Genomic DNA, 13707 nt, shown 5'->3' with positions numbered 1-13707 from the left:
TATACAGCGCCAGTTACTTAAGTGTGATAGTTTATTACCCAGTGTTCCATTCTGATAACTAGAAAAGCATTAATAGATTGTAAAACTCTTATTTTACTAGACTGAGGGCCTCAGTTTCTTGCTGGTTGTCAGTCAGAGGCCACCCTCAGTTCCATTCTCCCTAATAAAACTCATGTTGCCAAAGACATCATAGAGCTGTAGAAAAAACAAGAACTAGATGAACTAAAAGTCCAGAGAGGAAAGAGCCCTTCATGTGTGAGCTGATAATCACCAGATGTCTTTCTCCCTGGAGATACCTTCCCATTTTAGGTGCAAGCTGATTGGGTTTAGTCCAGGCAGAGGGAACCCACTGGGAGTAAGCTTTGGGTGGTCTCTCATAAAGATAGAAAAAGGTGGAGAGAATGTTAAAAAAAAAGATCAGGCTGACTCTAAGCCAATAGAGATTGTTGTAGGTGTATTTAATAATAGACACAAGACTGAGACAAAGAACACTTTAAGCACAGAGTGAATGGGAGATGAAAAGCATAGACAGTCTGTTTAGACGATTCTTTATAAAGTGTTATGGTGAAAAAAAAACAGAAATGCAGCAGTGGCTAAAGGAGATGTGCAGGGAGATAATTGCTTGTTCTTGAATAATACTAGAGTTTATGTGTATGCTCAATTTTTTTTTTGCTATTGAGTCATGGAGTTCTTTATATACTTTGGATATTATCTCATCAGATATATGATTTAAACACTTTTTCTTCCTATTCTGTAGGTTGCATTTTCCCTTTGTTGATGACTTCCTTCGCTGTGCAGAAGTTTTTTAATTTGATATGCCGTTTATTTTTGCTTTTGTCGCCTTTGCTTTTGAGATTAAATCAAAAAGCTCATTGCCAAATCATTGCCAAAACCAATGTTTTCTTCTAGATTTACGGTTTCAGGTCTTATGCTCAAGTCTTATATTTATTCGACTATGCCAGGTCTTAGTTGCAGCACAGGAGATCTTTGTTGCAGCCTGCAGGACCTTGGATGCAGCATGTGGGATCTTGTTTTGTGACCAGGAATCGAATCTCCGCTCCCTACACTGGAAGTGCAGTCTTAATCACTGGACACCAGGGAAGTTCCTGAATTAATTTCTCAAGTTTCATTCTTTGGCATGTGGTTGTTCACCTTCCCCAGGACCGTTTATTGAAGACCTTTCCCCACTGAATATTCTTGGCTCCTTTGTCATAAATTAATTGACCGTATATGGAGTTATTCCTGCAACCTTTTGAGATAGGCACTATCTTCCCTATCGTATAGATGAGGATCTAAGTCACAGAGTAGGTAAGTAACTTGCCTAAGACTATACAGCTTGGCAGAATAGAACCGAGGGTGGCCCCTGACTTGACAACCAGCAAGAAACCGTGGCCCTCAGTCCAGCAGTTCAGAAAGAACTAAATGCTGCCAACAACCCCGTGAGTTTGAAAGTGGATCCTTCCCCAGTCAAGCCTCAGATGAGACCACAGCCTCAGCTGACTCAACTGATTGCAGTTTTAGGAGATCCTGAAGCAGAGGACCAAACGATGTTCATCACAGGGCTGTGGGTTTGTTTGTTGGTTTTTTTATGCAAACAAAAACTAACCAACAGTTGAGGCCTTGGTAACTAAACAATAGTCTACTCATAAAACACGAAGTAGCTATTAAAAACTGTTTTAAGGAAATAATGAAAAAATATTCTAAATAATTGCCAAGCTACAAGTAGAATACAACAGTATATAGAATATGACCCAAATTTGTTTTTCTTAAAGCATTACATATAAAGAAAAACCAAAGTAGAAAAGATAAATGGCAATATATTGGCAGGAGTCTCATCTGGGTGGGAGGGGATTACTCGAGGCTTTTCTTTTCCTGTAGGGTTTTTTCTAAGCTTTCCAAGTCTTCTTGGTGTAAAACCACATGCCTGGGCACATAACAGGTGCTTGGTAAATGTGAATCCCATTTCTCCCCAGACTCCTCCTCTCTTCTCTGTGAGGACAGGAGTCCATTATATTATGACTCACGGAAAAACAAACGGCCAGGTTCCAAGAACTTCTCCCACTGTGGGCAGGAACCTACTGATGCTTTGCTTCTTCTGCAGGTCTGTAGCCATAAACCCCACAGTATTCACATTTTGGTATCACCTGACTCTGAGTCAGGGTCAGTTTAATGGACAGGTCTGAGGCAGCCCTTGGGATCCAGGGTACTCTGTGTAGCAACTCTGCTTGGGGCTGTGATCTGAAGTCTTCAAAAGGGTCTGTTTCTGTGGAGGCTGCGAGTCCACCAGAGACAGGAGGCCTTTCTGATGGAAGCAAGCCCAACATCCACAGCCCCTGCCTGCCCTGTCCGTTCTCTCACCCCTGCTGCTGCTGCTAAGTTGCTTCAGTCATGTCCAACTCTTAGCGACCCATGGACTGCAGCCTACCAGGCTTCTCCGTCCATGGGATTTTCCTCTCTCACCCCTAGGAAGGCAGAAAAGACAAGATTTTCTCCTTCCTCTGTCTGGTCAGACCTTGGGCAAGTTGCTCTACCTGGCTGAACCTCAGACTACACATCTGAGAAACTCCTACTTCCCAGGGCAGCTGACGTCTGTCCGTGGTGGCTACTGTCAGCACCGTCCCAAAGCAGAAACTGCAAGTGGATGACAAAACATGTTTACTCAGGCTTGATGCTCTGATATACAGAATTTAAAAATAATAAAGTCAGAAAAATATAATCAGCTTGATGTGACCTCCCTTCCTCCCCTTGGGCACAGCCTTCTCAAATGGCCCCCTTCAAAATCCCAGAGGCTGGGGGACAGGAATCACTTCTTGGCAGCTTCTGCCTGGGCTGCCAAATCCGCCTCTTTCTGAGCAGCCAGGAATAGGGCTCGCTCCTTCTGGAAAGCTGCCAGCTCTTCTGAACTGAGGCTGCAAGTACAGAGAAACACAGTGAGTGAGGGGCCGGTCACGGGTGGGAGCTCACAGCAGCCACGTCACTGTCTCAGAGCCCCTCCCCGCTCCTGGACGTCCCAGCCCCATAGGTGTGTGTTAGTCGCTTAGTCATGTCTGACTCTTCGTGACCCCATGGACTGGAGCCCACCAGGCTTCTCTGTCCATGGAATTCTGCAGGCAAGAATACTGGAGTGGGTTGCCACTGCCTTCTCCAGGGGATCTTCCAAACCCAGGTCTCCTGAATTGCAGGCAGATTCTTTACTGTCTGAGCTATAGGGAAAGACCCTCTCAGCCCCCACACCTTTGCTCATCTCTCTTCTCTGCCAGGAGTGCCACTCTGCCATCACCTCTACCTTTTACTATTTTCTTAAATCCCTCCTTATCCTTGGAGGATTAGAACAGCTAAACCCCAATCCAGATTAACCTGCCCACTCTCTGAGCCCAAAAACATTTTGTACAAAGAAGTCATCAGGTGGTACATGGACGTCTCTCAGAGCAGGGATCAGATTCGCTCACTGCTGTATTCCCAGAACAAGTAAAGATCGGAGCAAAGTAAATCCCACCCCTGCTCCATGCTTACCCCCGCTCCTCTTGGGAAATAACCAACCATCAGCCTTCGCATGGGATGTGACACCAGCAGCAAGAGGCCAGGGAAGGGCTGAGTGCTACCCCGCTGTCATCTGGGCCACACGCTCTCCCACTCAACATCTCACCTTCCTGAGGTCTCCGAAGCCCCATGAGGAGCCCTCTGTTGGCCTCAGGATCAGGTCTGGATTTGAGAACCAACTAGACTCTTTTGCCTCACCTCCTACTATGTCCCACTCTGTCTCTAGTGTGATGCACCCAGATCACACTGAACTTCTCTGGTTCACCCTTCACCTGACATTCTTCACAGGGATTTTTCCACTTCTTGGAATGCTTGTCCCTAGTCCCTGACCTCCTTTCCCAGGGCTTTGTTTGGATGTCAACTGCTCTGCAAAGCCTTCATTGACACACAGGCAAATTCAGGAACCTTACTCCCTGTTCTCAAGACACTTGTGGTTTCTTTGATCAGGGCTGACCATCCGGCAGTATAATGCTCCAATATGGATCTGCCTCCATCTCTGGACTGGGAGCTCCTTAAAAGCAAGGCCAAGCATGGCTACCTCCTTCCGGACTGTATCCAGTGTCCAGGACAGTCTAATACACATTGGGTGCATAACAATTATATTCCAAATGAATGAATGAGAATCTAAGATCCTTTAACACAGACGCTGACTCTCCCACTCAGTGGGACCTCAGCTTTGTCCCAGAGTCAAGAACATTCCAGGCCCTTCTCTCACACTGAGCTTCCCCCAGATACTCACTCCTTCACCACACGAATACCCAGGGAACGGGCAGAGCCAATGATGGAGCGGACAACAGAGGACAGGGGCACATCTTGGAGGGCAAAGGCGTCATCCTGAGCTTTGACGCGGGCGATCTCATACACGTGCTTCAGTGTCACCAGGCCGGCCACCTCTTTCCCTGGGACAAAGCACAAGCAGCCCTTCAGGAGTCACTGCTTCCTTCCAGAGCCCCCAGAAGCCCAGATGCCCACCATGCCCCTTACCTGTGTTCCGGGCCCCCTTCTCAATCCCAGCGGCGGCCTTCAGGAAGTAGGAAACAGTGGGTTGGCCAATTTTTATTTCATATGTTCTGTCAGGCTGAAGGGAAAAAAAGAGTTATGAGAATCCTCCTACCTGTCCCAAGCCCTGCTGCCCCAGCCCAAGGAGCTACTAACTTCCTGCCCACCTCTGCTCACCTTCCTAGGGTGCTCCTTTAACTGACCATAAAGCCACAGGAAAAATAAACTTCTAACAAATGTCCCTGTCACCTCTATTCCAGCTCCAACTCTGCTCTGGAAGCCCTGGAAAGTTGGAGGGACAAAAAAAAATCTGCAACACGGTAGGGCGCGCTCAGGAAAGATATGGTCTACTCTCCACTGTGTAAAAGGGGAAAGGGTGGCCCGGCATCGAGAAGAGATTCTGGACTTCCTTGGTGGTGTCCAGTGCTTAAGAATCTGCCTGTCAATGCAGGGGACACGGGTTCGATCCCTGGTCAGGGAAGATCCCACATGCCAACCTAAGCTTGTGCACCACAGCTACCGAGCCTGTGCTCCACAACAGCAGAAACCCGAGCACCGCAACTAGAGACAGCCTGCAGGCAGCAACCAAGACCCAGCACAGCCCAAAATGGCCTCAACTACGACCCGGTGCAGCCAAGTAAACAAAAATAAAATATTTTTTTTTAAAAAAGAGATTTGCCCCAAGCGGGGAGCCAAGTAGCAACCCCAGGTGACCAGCTCCAGGCCTTGGGGAGAATAAGGAAATTGGGGATCAGAGTCCCGACTCCGCACCTTCACAAAAATCTTGGTAGGCAGAGGAATGCCTTCTTTGATGTCCTTGGTCTTCTCGTTGAACTCCTTACAAAACTGGTTGATGGAGACGCCTCGCTGTGAGGGAGGCAAAGAGGTAAGCGTGGGGAGGAAGGGCCGGGTTCCTTCCACCCAGGAAGCTCTATCCCTTCTCTCCTCCGTCTTCACGTCTCTAAGGATACCCATCCTTTTCTCTCTACCCACATTCAACTACCATTTTATGTGCCAGATGATTCGTGTGCTCCATACCTCTCTGTCCTTTCAACAGCCCGCTGACGAAGGACGGAGGAGGCTGAGCCTCCAAGAGGTTGTATAACTAACCCAAGGCCATAAAGTGTGCGGGCAGCAGCCCCGGTTTGAAACGAGGCCGCCCTGGCCCAGTCCGCACCCCTCACCCGCGTACTAGATCCAACCCTCCCGCCCCTCCCACGCCTGGTTTCTGCCGCCGCTGCACCTGACCCAGGATGGGGCCTAGAGGGGGCCCGGGCATGGCCTGGCCTGCCCGCAAGATGGTCCGGATCACGCCTTCGGCCTCGGGCTTCCTGAGAGCCCGAGTGGCCCGGCTTAGCTTCGACATGATTCGGAGCTCCCGGGGTTAGTTAACCTCAGATCTACACCAAGAGCGGGGCTCTGGGCGCCGCCATATTGGGTTAAAGGTCAAGGGTCCTCACGTTAGGGTAAGACAAATAAAGCTGACAAATAGCAGCATTGACTCAATCCTTCCGCCCTCCAACTGGTAAGACAAGGATGAGATGAAGCGGAAAAAAACTTTTAACGTGCTATCTTAAAACTGGGGAAGGACTCGAATAGCTCAGATACGCATATTCCTCCTGGAGAGCACACAGGCAAGACCTCAGACGGCCAAGCTAGGAAGGGGACTTTAATGCCCGCACTGCATTGTGGGTATGGTAGTTTTGACCTGGTATGCCAATCCCACAGATTGCGGTGTTTTGGGGCGCCCTCTGCTGGATTTGGTAATAATCCCTGGGTTTTAAAATAGCCTGGAGTCCTCCTTAGGAAATCTCTTCACTTTCTGAGCCTGTTTTCCTCACTTGTTGCTGAAAGGGAATATGGTTAAGAGCACGGACCTTGGAAACAAATCGCCTGCTTGCTTCTCTTGCTGGCTATGAACTTGATCAAGTTATTTAACGTATGCTCAGTATCCCCCTCTGTACGATGGGGATTATAATATGTAGCACCTACACCTGGGATTGTTGTGAAGTACACCTAGTCAGAAGGTGCACTTCACTGTACAATAAGGACAAAACCTTCAGAGAGCTGTTGTGAGGCTTAAGAGGCCCAGAACACATTTGATACATCACCTGTGTCCAGTAAAATAAGCCATCACATCATCTTATTCTTTTTCTTTCTTTCTTTTTTTTTTTTTTTTTAGCATTTGCCATGTGCCAGGCATGGTGTTAACTGCTTTAGGTCACTACTTACTACGTCCTCAGTCGTGTCTGACTCTTTGCAACCCCATGGACCATAGCCCATGGGGTTCCTCTGTCCAGGGTATTTTCCAGCCAAGAATACTGGAGTGGGTTGCCATTTCCTCCTCCAGGGGATCTTCCCCACCCAGGGCTCGAACCTGTATCTTCTGTAGCTCCTACATTGGCAGGCAGATTTTTTACCCCTGAGATACCTGGAAAGCCTGTTAACTGCTTTAAGGGTATTATTATCTTATTTAATCCTCACAATGGCATGAGACATTGTTTTATTATACTCTACAAACGGGGACTTCCCTGGTGTCTCAGATGGTAAAAATCTTTACAAATGAGAAATTGAGGCACTAAAAGAGGTCCCAGAACATATAACTGGTATGTGACAAGGCTGGGAAACAAGTATCAGGATTATCTGATTCTAGACCTTGTGCTGTTCACCACAGCTCTGTACTGCCTCCTCTACTGAAATGAGATAATCCATGTAAAACCACATGGTAAACTGTGAGACATATCTATTTTAAATTCTGAATTCATGTTGGACTCCCTCTAATTAAGTGTGATTGTTCCTGCCTCTGATGTCTGTCAAGTTCTTTATAACACTCGGCCTCATTAGCCTTATCAAGACTCTGGACCCAAGAAGGCTCTTTTGATTTACTTGCCATAAAACGGGGAGCACAGTAATTAACTTCCCTGTGCTTCCTGTCTTTAGGAGTAACATGGGGCTAAATATAGTACCTCCCTCACAGGAAATTAGTTAATTCAGGTAAAGCACATCGAAGAGGGCCTGGTCTGCACTTCATGCCTTCGGCCTAGAATACCCTGATGAGAAAAAAGAAGAGGAAACAGGCTATATCTACAAAACAGGCTCTCATCTCTGCTGCTCCTTATTTTCACTTGTCTCACACTGGCTTGTATTTATCACAGTTTCTGTTGAATAGCTTTCTAAGTATTTGAGGAGTTTATCTTGCCATCCTCTCCCTCCTGGCTTTCTGCACCCACTTATTCCACTGTGGTTCGTTCTGTTCTGTGACTTTAAGAGAAATGGGGGCGGGGCCTCGGATTTTGTTTGCTTGTTTGTTATTTTCTCCTTAGTAATCGTTGTTTAGACCCTCAGTCCTGTCCGACTATTTGTGATCCCATGGACTGTAGCCTCCAGGCTCTTCTGTCCAGGAGATTCTCCAGACCTGAATACTAGAGTGGGTTGCCATTTCCTTCTCCAGGGGATCTTCCCTACCCAGGGATCAAACCTGCATCTCCTGCTGAGAGAGTCAATTCCTAGGCAGGTTGATAAAAAGTCCGGGGTCCCAAAGGAGTAGAAAGGGGTCTGGGGCTCTCAAGGAGGAGTTGCTGCTGCTGCTGCTGCTAAGTCGCTTCAGTCGTGTCCGACTCTGTGCGACCCCATAGACAGCAGCCCACCAGGCTCCCCCGTCCCTGGGATTCTCCAGGCAAGAACACTGGAGTGGGTTGCCATTTCCTTCTCCAATGCATGAAAGTGAAAAGTGAAGGTGAAGTCGCTCAGTCGTGTACGACTCTTTTTGACCCCATGGACTGCAGCCTACCAGGCTCCTCTGTCCATGGGATTTTCCAGGCAGGAGTACTGGGGCAGGGTGCCATTGCCTTCTCCACAAGGAGGAGTTAGGGGTCTGGAATTCTCAAGGAGAAAGAAAGGGCAAAGGTTTTTTTCTACATTACTTAGTAAGGATTATATAACAATAATGTATCCTGCTTGAGGACATGTTTCTCCTTCCTGAAAACCTTCTGACTAATTCTGTTATCTTAAAATGTATATTACGGGAGAGGGTCTAGTAAGATCTTTACAACCTTGAGACATTCTCTTGATTTATTGTAATAACCAATTAAAAAGTATATAATTCCCCCTCTAAGACTAGGGATGGGGGCACTCTCCGTCCCCCTTCTGATGTCTGTGTCAGAAGATTTCTCTGTCCTTTTCATACTTTAATAAAACTCTGCTACACAAAGCTCTTGAGTGCTCAAGCCTGGTCCCTGGTCCCGAAGCTAAATCTTTTTCGGAGATCACGAATGCGACACCGTTCACCGTAAGCTATCACTGCATTGCAGGTGGATTCTTTACCACTGAGCCACCAGGGAAGCCCATAAGACTTGATATATTCAATTATGGAAGAACTAAAAGATAAATAAACTGGGGGGAAAAAAAGACAGCCTTTCCCAGAGCAAGCCAAGCTAGGTAGCCTTTATCTCTGGATGCTTCACATCAGCCAGTTGATATTCACAAATTCATTTACAAATAAAGAAGTAAACATTCCTGAATGAAGGAATCAGGAAGCAAATGGGCATGGTAGGTCCTTAGGAAACCAAGAATGCGGCCTGGCACAAACTGGGTACCAGTGGGTGAAATTTCCACTCCTTGTCAATGAAAGGACAGTTGTGATCATTCCACCTCTTGCAGATGATAAGGAAACAACTTCCTAGTCTACCTTTGCGTATACAGCTGCCCAGAGTGTTCAGTGGCCAAGGCGAGCCTGCACAGGTGAGTGGGGACCAGATGTCCTGGACCTTGTCAGCCTACTAAGGAGGGCAGCCTTGCAGTGGGGAGCCACTGAAGCTGCTGCTGCTATTGTGTAGTCGCTACATTTTCGACCCCACAGTAGCCTGCCAGGCTCCTCAGTCCGTGGGATGTCCCAGGCAAGAATACTGGATTGGGTTGCCATTTCTTCTCTAGGGGATCTTCCTGACCCAGGGATCAAACCCATGCCTCCTGCTTGGCAGGCGATTCTTTCCCACTTAGCCACCAGGGAAACCCGAGGAAGCCATTGAAGTGCTAAGTATTGGGTTGGCCAAAAATTTCATTCAGATTTTCCACAAGATCTTATGGGGAAACACAAATAAACTTTTTGGCCAACCCAATATTTGCATTATAGTCACATTTTGAAAAGGTGACCCTGGTTTGGGTGTGCAGATGGACTGGAGGATGGCAGGGATTGGATGGAGCAAGACCCATTAGGTCAGGACAGTATGATGGTAGAGAGATAATGGTGGATCATTTTAAGAGATATCTAGAAGATAGAGTTTACCTTAGTCAACAAATACTTGTGTAGTATGAACTGCGTCTGTCTTTATAAAGAGTATCTCATTTAAATCTCATTGCAGTCCTATGAGGTATGTATGCATGCGTACTAAGTCACTTCAGTCCTGTCCTACTCTTTGTGACCCCATGGACTATAGCCCATCAGGCTCCTCTGTCCTTGGGATTCTCCAGGAAAGAACACTGGAGCGGGTTGCTATGCCCTCCTCCAGGGAGTCTTCCCGACACAGGGATCGAACCCGTGCCGCTACGTCTCCTGCATTGGCAGGCAGGTTCTTTACCACTAGCGCCACCTGGGTAGCCCCCTATGAGGTATAGGTGCTGTTATTATGCCCACTTCGTACATGAGGAAACTGAAACACGGAGAGGTTGAGTCACTAGGCTAGAACGTGGCAGAGTCACTAGGCTGAGCCATTGGCATGCAGGATGTTAGTGCCCTGACCAGGGATTGAACACGTGCCCTCTGCACTGGGAGCGTGTAGTCTTAACCACTGGACTACCAGGGGAGTCCCCAAACTTTCTGGAATTAAAAAATAATGAATGAATGAATGAATGGCTGTGCTAGGTGTTCATTGCTGTGTGGACTTTTCTCTAGTTACAGCAAGTGGGCGCTACTTCTGGTTTCAGTGTCCAGACTTCCCATGGCAGGGGCTTCTCTCACTTCAGAGTATGGGCTCTAGGGCATGCAGGCTTCAGTACTTGCGGTGCTTGGGCTCAGTAGTTGCGCCTCTCGGGGCTCTAGAGCACAGGCTCAATAGTTGTGGAGCACGGGCTTAGTTGCTCTGTGACAACTAAGGGGATCTTAGTTGTGGATCTTTCCAGATCAGCGATTGAATCTGTGTCTCCTGCATTGGCAGGCAGAGTCTTTACAACTGAGCCACCAGGGAAGCTTCTGGAATTAAAAAAACATATATTTTCAACTCCAGATTGGTTGATTCTGTGGATATGGAATCTAGGTTGGTCTTTTGTCCCTGTCTCTGGCACAGAGCTCCTAAAACCCTTGGAATTTCCTAAGTGACAAGAGCCAAAGAGGTGAAAGGAGGCTTTTCTGTTATTCATAACAAGCCCCTTTCAACTACTGGAGACTTTATGTTAATGAAGTGTTGTTCCTAAAACCTGTGGGTTCTGGTTGCCAGGGAAATCAACCACATAACTAGAGGACTGGAACTTTCAGACCATCCCCCTGACCTCTGACCTCTGGGGAGGAGAAATGGGATAAAGTGTTGACTGAGTCACTGACAGTCAATGATTTCATCAATCATGCCTACTTACTGCTCATTTTCGTGCTCATTTTCTCAGTCATGTCCAACTCTTTGTTCTGCCATGAACTGTAGCCCACCAGGCTCCTCTGTCCATGGGATTTTTCAGGCAAGAATACTGGAGTGGGTTGCCATTTCCTCCTCCAGGGAATCTTCCTGACTCAGGGATCTAACCTGTGTCTCCTGCATTTCCTCAATCAGCAGGAGGATTGGATACTTAGCCACCTGGGAAGCCCCACCTTTTTAATGAAGCCTCCATAAAATCCCAAAGGCCAGGGTTCTGAGAATTTCCTGGTTGGTGAACATATGAAGCTGCTGGGAGGGTCTCATGCCTGGAAACTCCTTGCCGCATCCTCATGCCTAGCCCTGTACAACCTCTTCCTCTGGCTGTTCATTTGTACCCTTTGAAGTAGTCTTTGTAATAAGCTGGCAATCATATAAGTAAACTGTTTTCCTGAGTTCTGTGAGCCATTTTTGCAAATGATGAAATGCAAGGAGTGGGTCATGGGAACTTCCAACTTATCACTGGTTGCTTGGTTGGTCAGAAGCACAGGTGAAAACCTGGCATCTAAATTGGGGGCAGGGGCTTCCCCGGTGGCTCAGTGGGAAAGAATTCATCTGCCAATGCAGGAGTTTGATCTCTGATCCGGGAAGATCACACATGCCTTGGAGCAACGAAGCCTGTGTGCCGCAACTACTAAGCTTGTGCTCTGGAGCCTGGAAGCCACAACTCCTGAGCCCTACTGAAGCCTGTGTGCCCTAGAGTCTGTGCTCTGAAACAAGAGAATCCTAATCCACAACGAAGACCCAGCATAAACAAAAATAAATAAATAAAATTATTTTAAAAAATAAATAAATAAAAGTATTTTAAAAATAAATAAAATTATTTTTTAAAATAAATAAATAAAATTATTTAAAAAAAAATAAATTGGGGGCAATCTTGGGACTTCCCTGGTGGTCCAGTGGTTAAAAATCCACCTTCCAATGCAAGGGACAATCCTTGGTCTGGGAACTAAGATTCCCACATGCCATGCAGCAACTAAGCCCAATGCAGCACCTAGAGAGCCTGCTTGCCACAACAAAGACCCAGTCCTGTGGGAACAGGAACCTAAACTTGTGGGGTCTTACTATCTTAAGGTAAATAGAATGGAGTTAAATTGTGGGATACCCAACTTAACTAGATTTAACACCCAATTAAATTAAATTAAATTTGTTTCTGCCAGGGGGTTAGAATGGACTGAGTGTGAGTAAAGAAGAAATGCCCCTTCATAGATAGATCACAGCCTTGTCGTGATGAAGGGGCTTGCATAACTCAGTGAAGCTATGAGCCATACCGTGCATGGGCACCCGGGATGGATGGGTTACAGTGGAGAGTTCTGACAAGATGTGGTTCACTGGGGGAAGGAATGGCAAACCACTCCAGTATTCTGGCCACGAGAACCCCATAAACAGTATGAATGGACGAAAAGATATGACACCCGAACGTGAGCTTCCCAGGTTGGAAGGTGTCCAGTATGCTATTGGGGAAGAGCAGAGAAATCCTCCAGAAAGAATGAAGTGGCTGGACCAAAGAGGAAAAAATGCTCAGTTGTGGATGTGTCTGGTGGTGAAAGAAAAGTCTGATGCTGTAAAGAACAATATTGCATAGGAACCTGGAATGTTAGGTCCATGAATCAAGGTAAATTGGAAGTGGTCAAACAGGAGATGGCAAGAGTGAACATCAACATTTTAGGAATCAGCCACCTAAAATGGACAGGCATGGGCTAATTTAAGTCAGACGACCATCATATCTACTACTGTGGGCAAGAATCCCTTAGAAAAAATGGAGTAGTCCTCACAGTCAACAAGAGTCCAAAATGCAGTACTTGGGTGCAGTCTCAAAAACAACAGAATGATCTTGGTTAATTTCCAAAACAAACCATTCAACATCACAGTAATGCAAGTCTATGCCCAAATCACTGATGTTGAAGAAGCTGAAGTTGACCGGCTCTATGAAGACCTACGAGATGTTCGAGAGCTAACACCAAAACCAAGATGGTTTAAAAAAAAAAGAAAGAAAGAAAATCCTTTTCCTCAGGGGACTGGAATGCAAAAGTAGGAAGTCAAAGGATACCTGGAGCAACTGAAAAATTTGGCCTTGGAGTACAAAATAAAGTGGGGCAAAGGCTAAGAGTTTTGTCAAGAGAACACACTGGTCAGAGCAAACACCCTCTTCCAACAACACAAGAGACCACTTTACATGTGGACATCACAATATGGTCACTACTGAAGTCAGATTGACTATATTCTTTGCAGCTGAAGATAGAGACATTTTATACAGTCAGCAAGAACAAGACCTGGACCTGACTATGGCTCAGATCGTGAACTCCTTATTGCAAAATTCAGGCTTAGATTGAAGTAGGGAAAACCACTAGGCCATCCAGGTATGACCTAAATCAAATCCCTTATGATTTGATTGGAAAAGTGGAGTTGATGAATAGATTCCACGGATTAGATCTGGTAGACAGAGTGCCTATAGAACTGTGGGCAGAGGTTTGTAACATTGCACAGGATTCAGTGACCAAACCCATCCCAAAGAAAAAGAAATGCAAGAAGTCCAAGTGTTTGTCTGAGG

At 46.6% G+C, this 13707-nt stretch overlaps 1 protein-coding gene across 2 annotated transcripts; it reads right to left on the bottom strand.

Moving 5' to 3' along the window:
* Nucleotides 1-2638: 2638 nt before the first annotated feature.
* Nucleotides 2639-5994, bottom strand: MRPL11 (mitochondrial ribosomal protein L11). 2 transcript variants are annotated; one of them, XR_003509390.1, is made up of 5 exons: nucleotides 5578-5777; nucleotides 5311-5406; nucleotides 4525-4618; nucleotides 4280-4439; nucleotides 2639-2909 (listed from the first exon to the last, which is right to left on the bottom strand). XR_003509390.1 is itself a non-coding variant. In XM_027532247.1 (5 exons), the coding sequence occupies exons 1-5, from the start codon at nucleotides 5903-5905 to the stop codon at nucleotides 2804-2806; spliced, it is 579 nt and encodes a 192-aa protein (XP_027388048.1). In that variant the 5' UTR covers nucleotides 5906-5994; the 3' UTR covers nucleotides 2639-2803. The 2 variants fall into 2 exon arrangements, 1 of the variants encoding a protein (XP_027388048.1); XM_027532247.1 differs by lacking the exon at nucleotides 5578-5777 and adding an exon at nucleotides 5783-5994.
* Nucleotides 5995-13707: the final 7713 nt, after the last annotated feature.

This window comes from Bos indicus x Bos taurus, chromosome 29, assembly GCF_003369695.1.
Source record: "Bos indicus x Bos taurus breed Angus x Brahman F1 hybrid chromosome 29, Bos_hybrid_MaternalHap_v2.0, whole genome shotgun sequence".
Lineage (NCBI taxonomy): Eukaryota > Metazoa > Chordata > Mammalia > Artiodactyla > Bovidae > Bos > Bos indicus x Bos taurus.
Note: the sequence above shows the minus strand (reverse complement) of the source record. Positions and strands in the feature narration are given on the sequence as shown.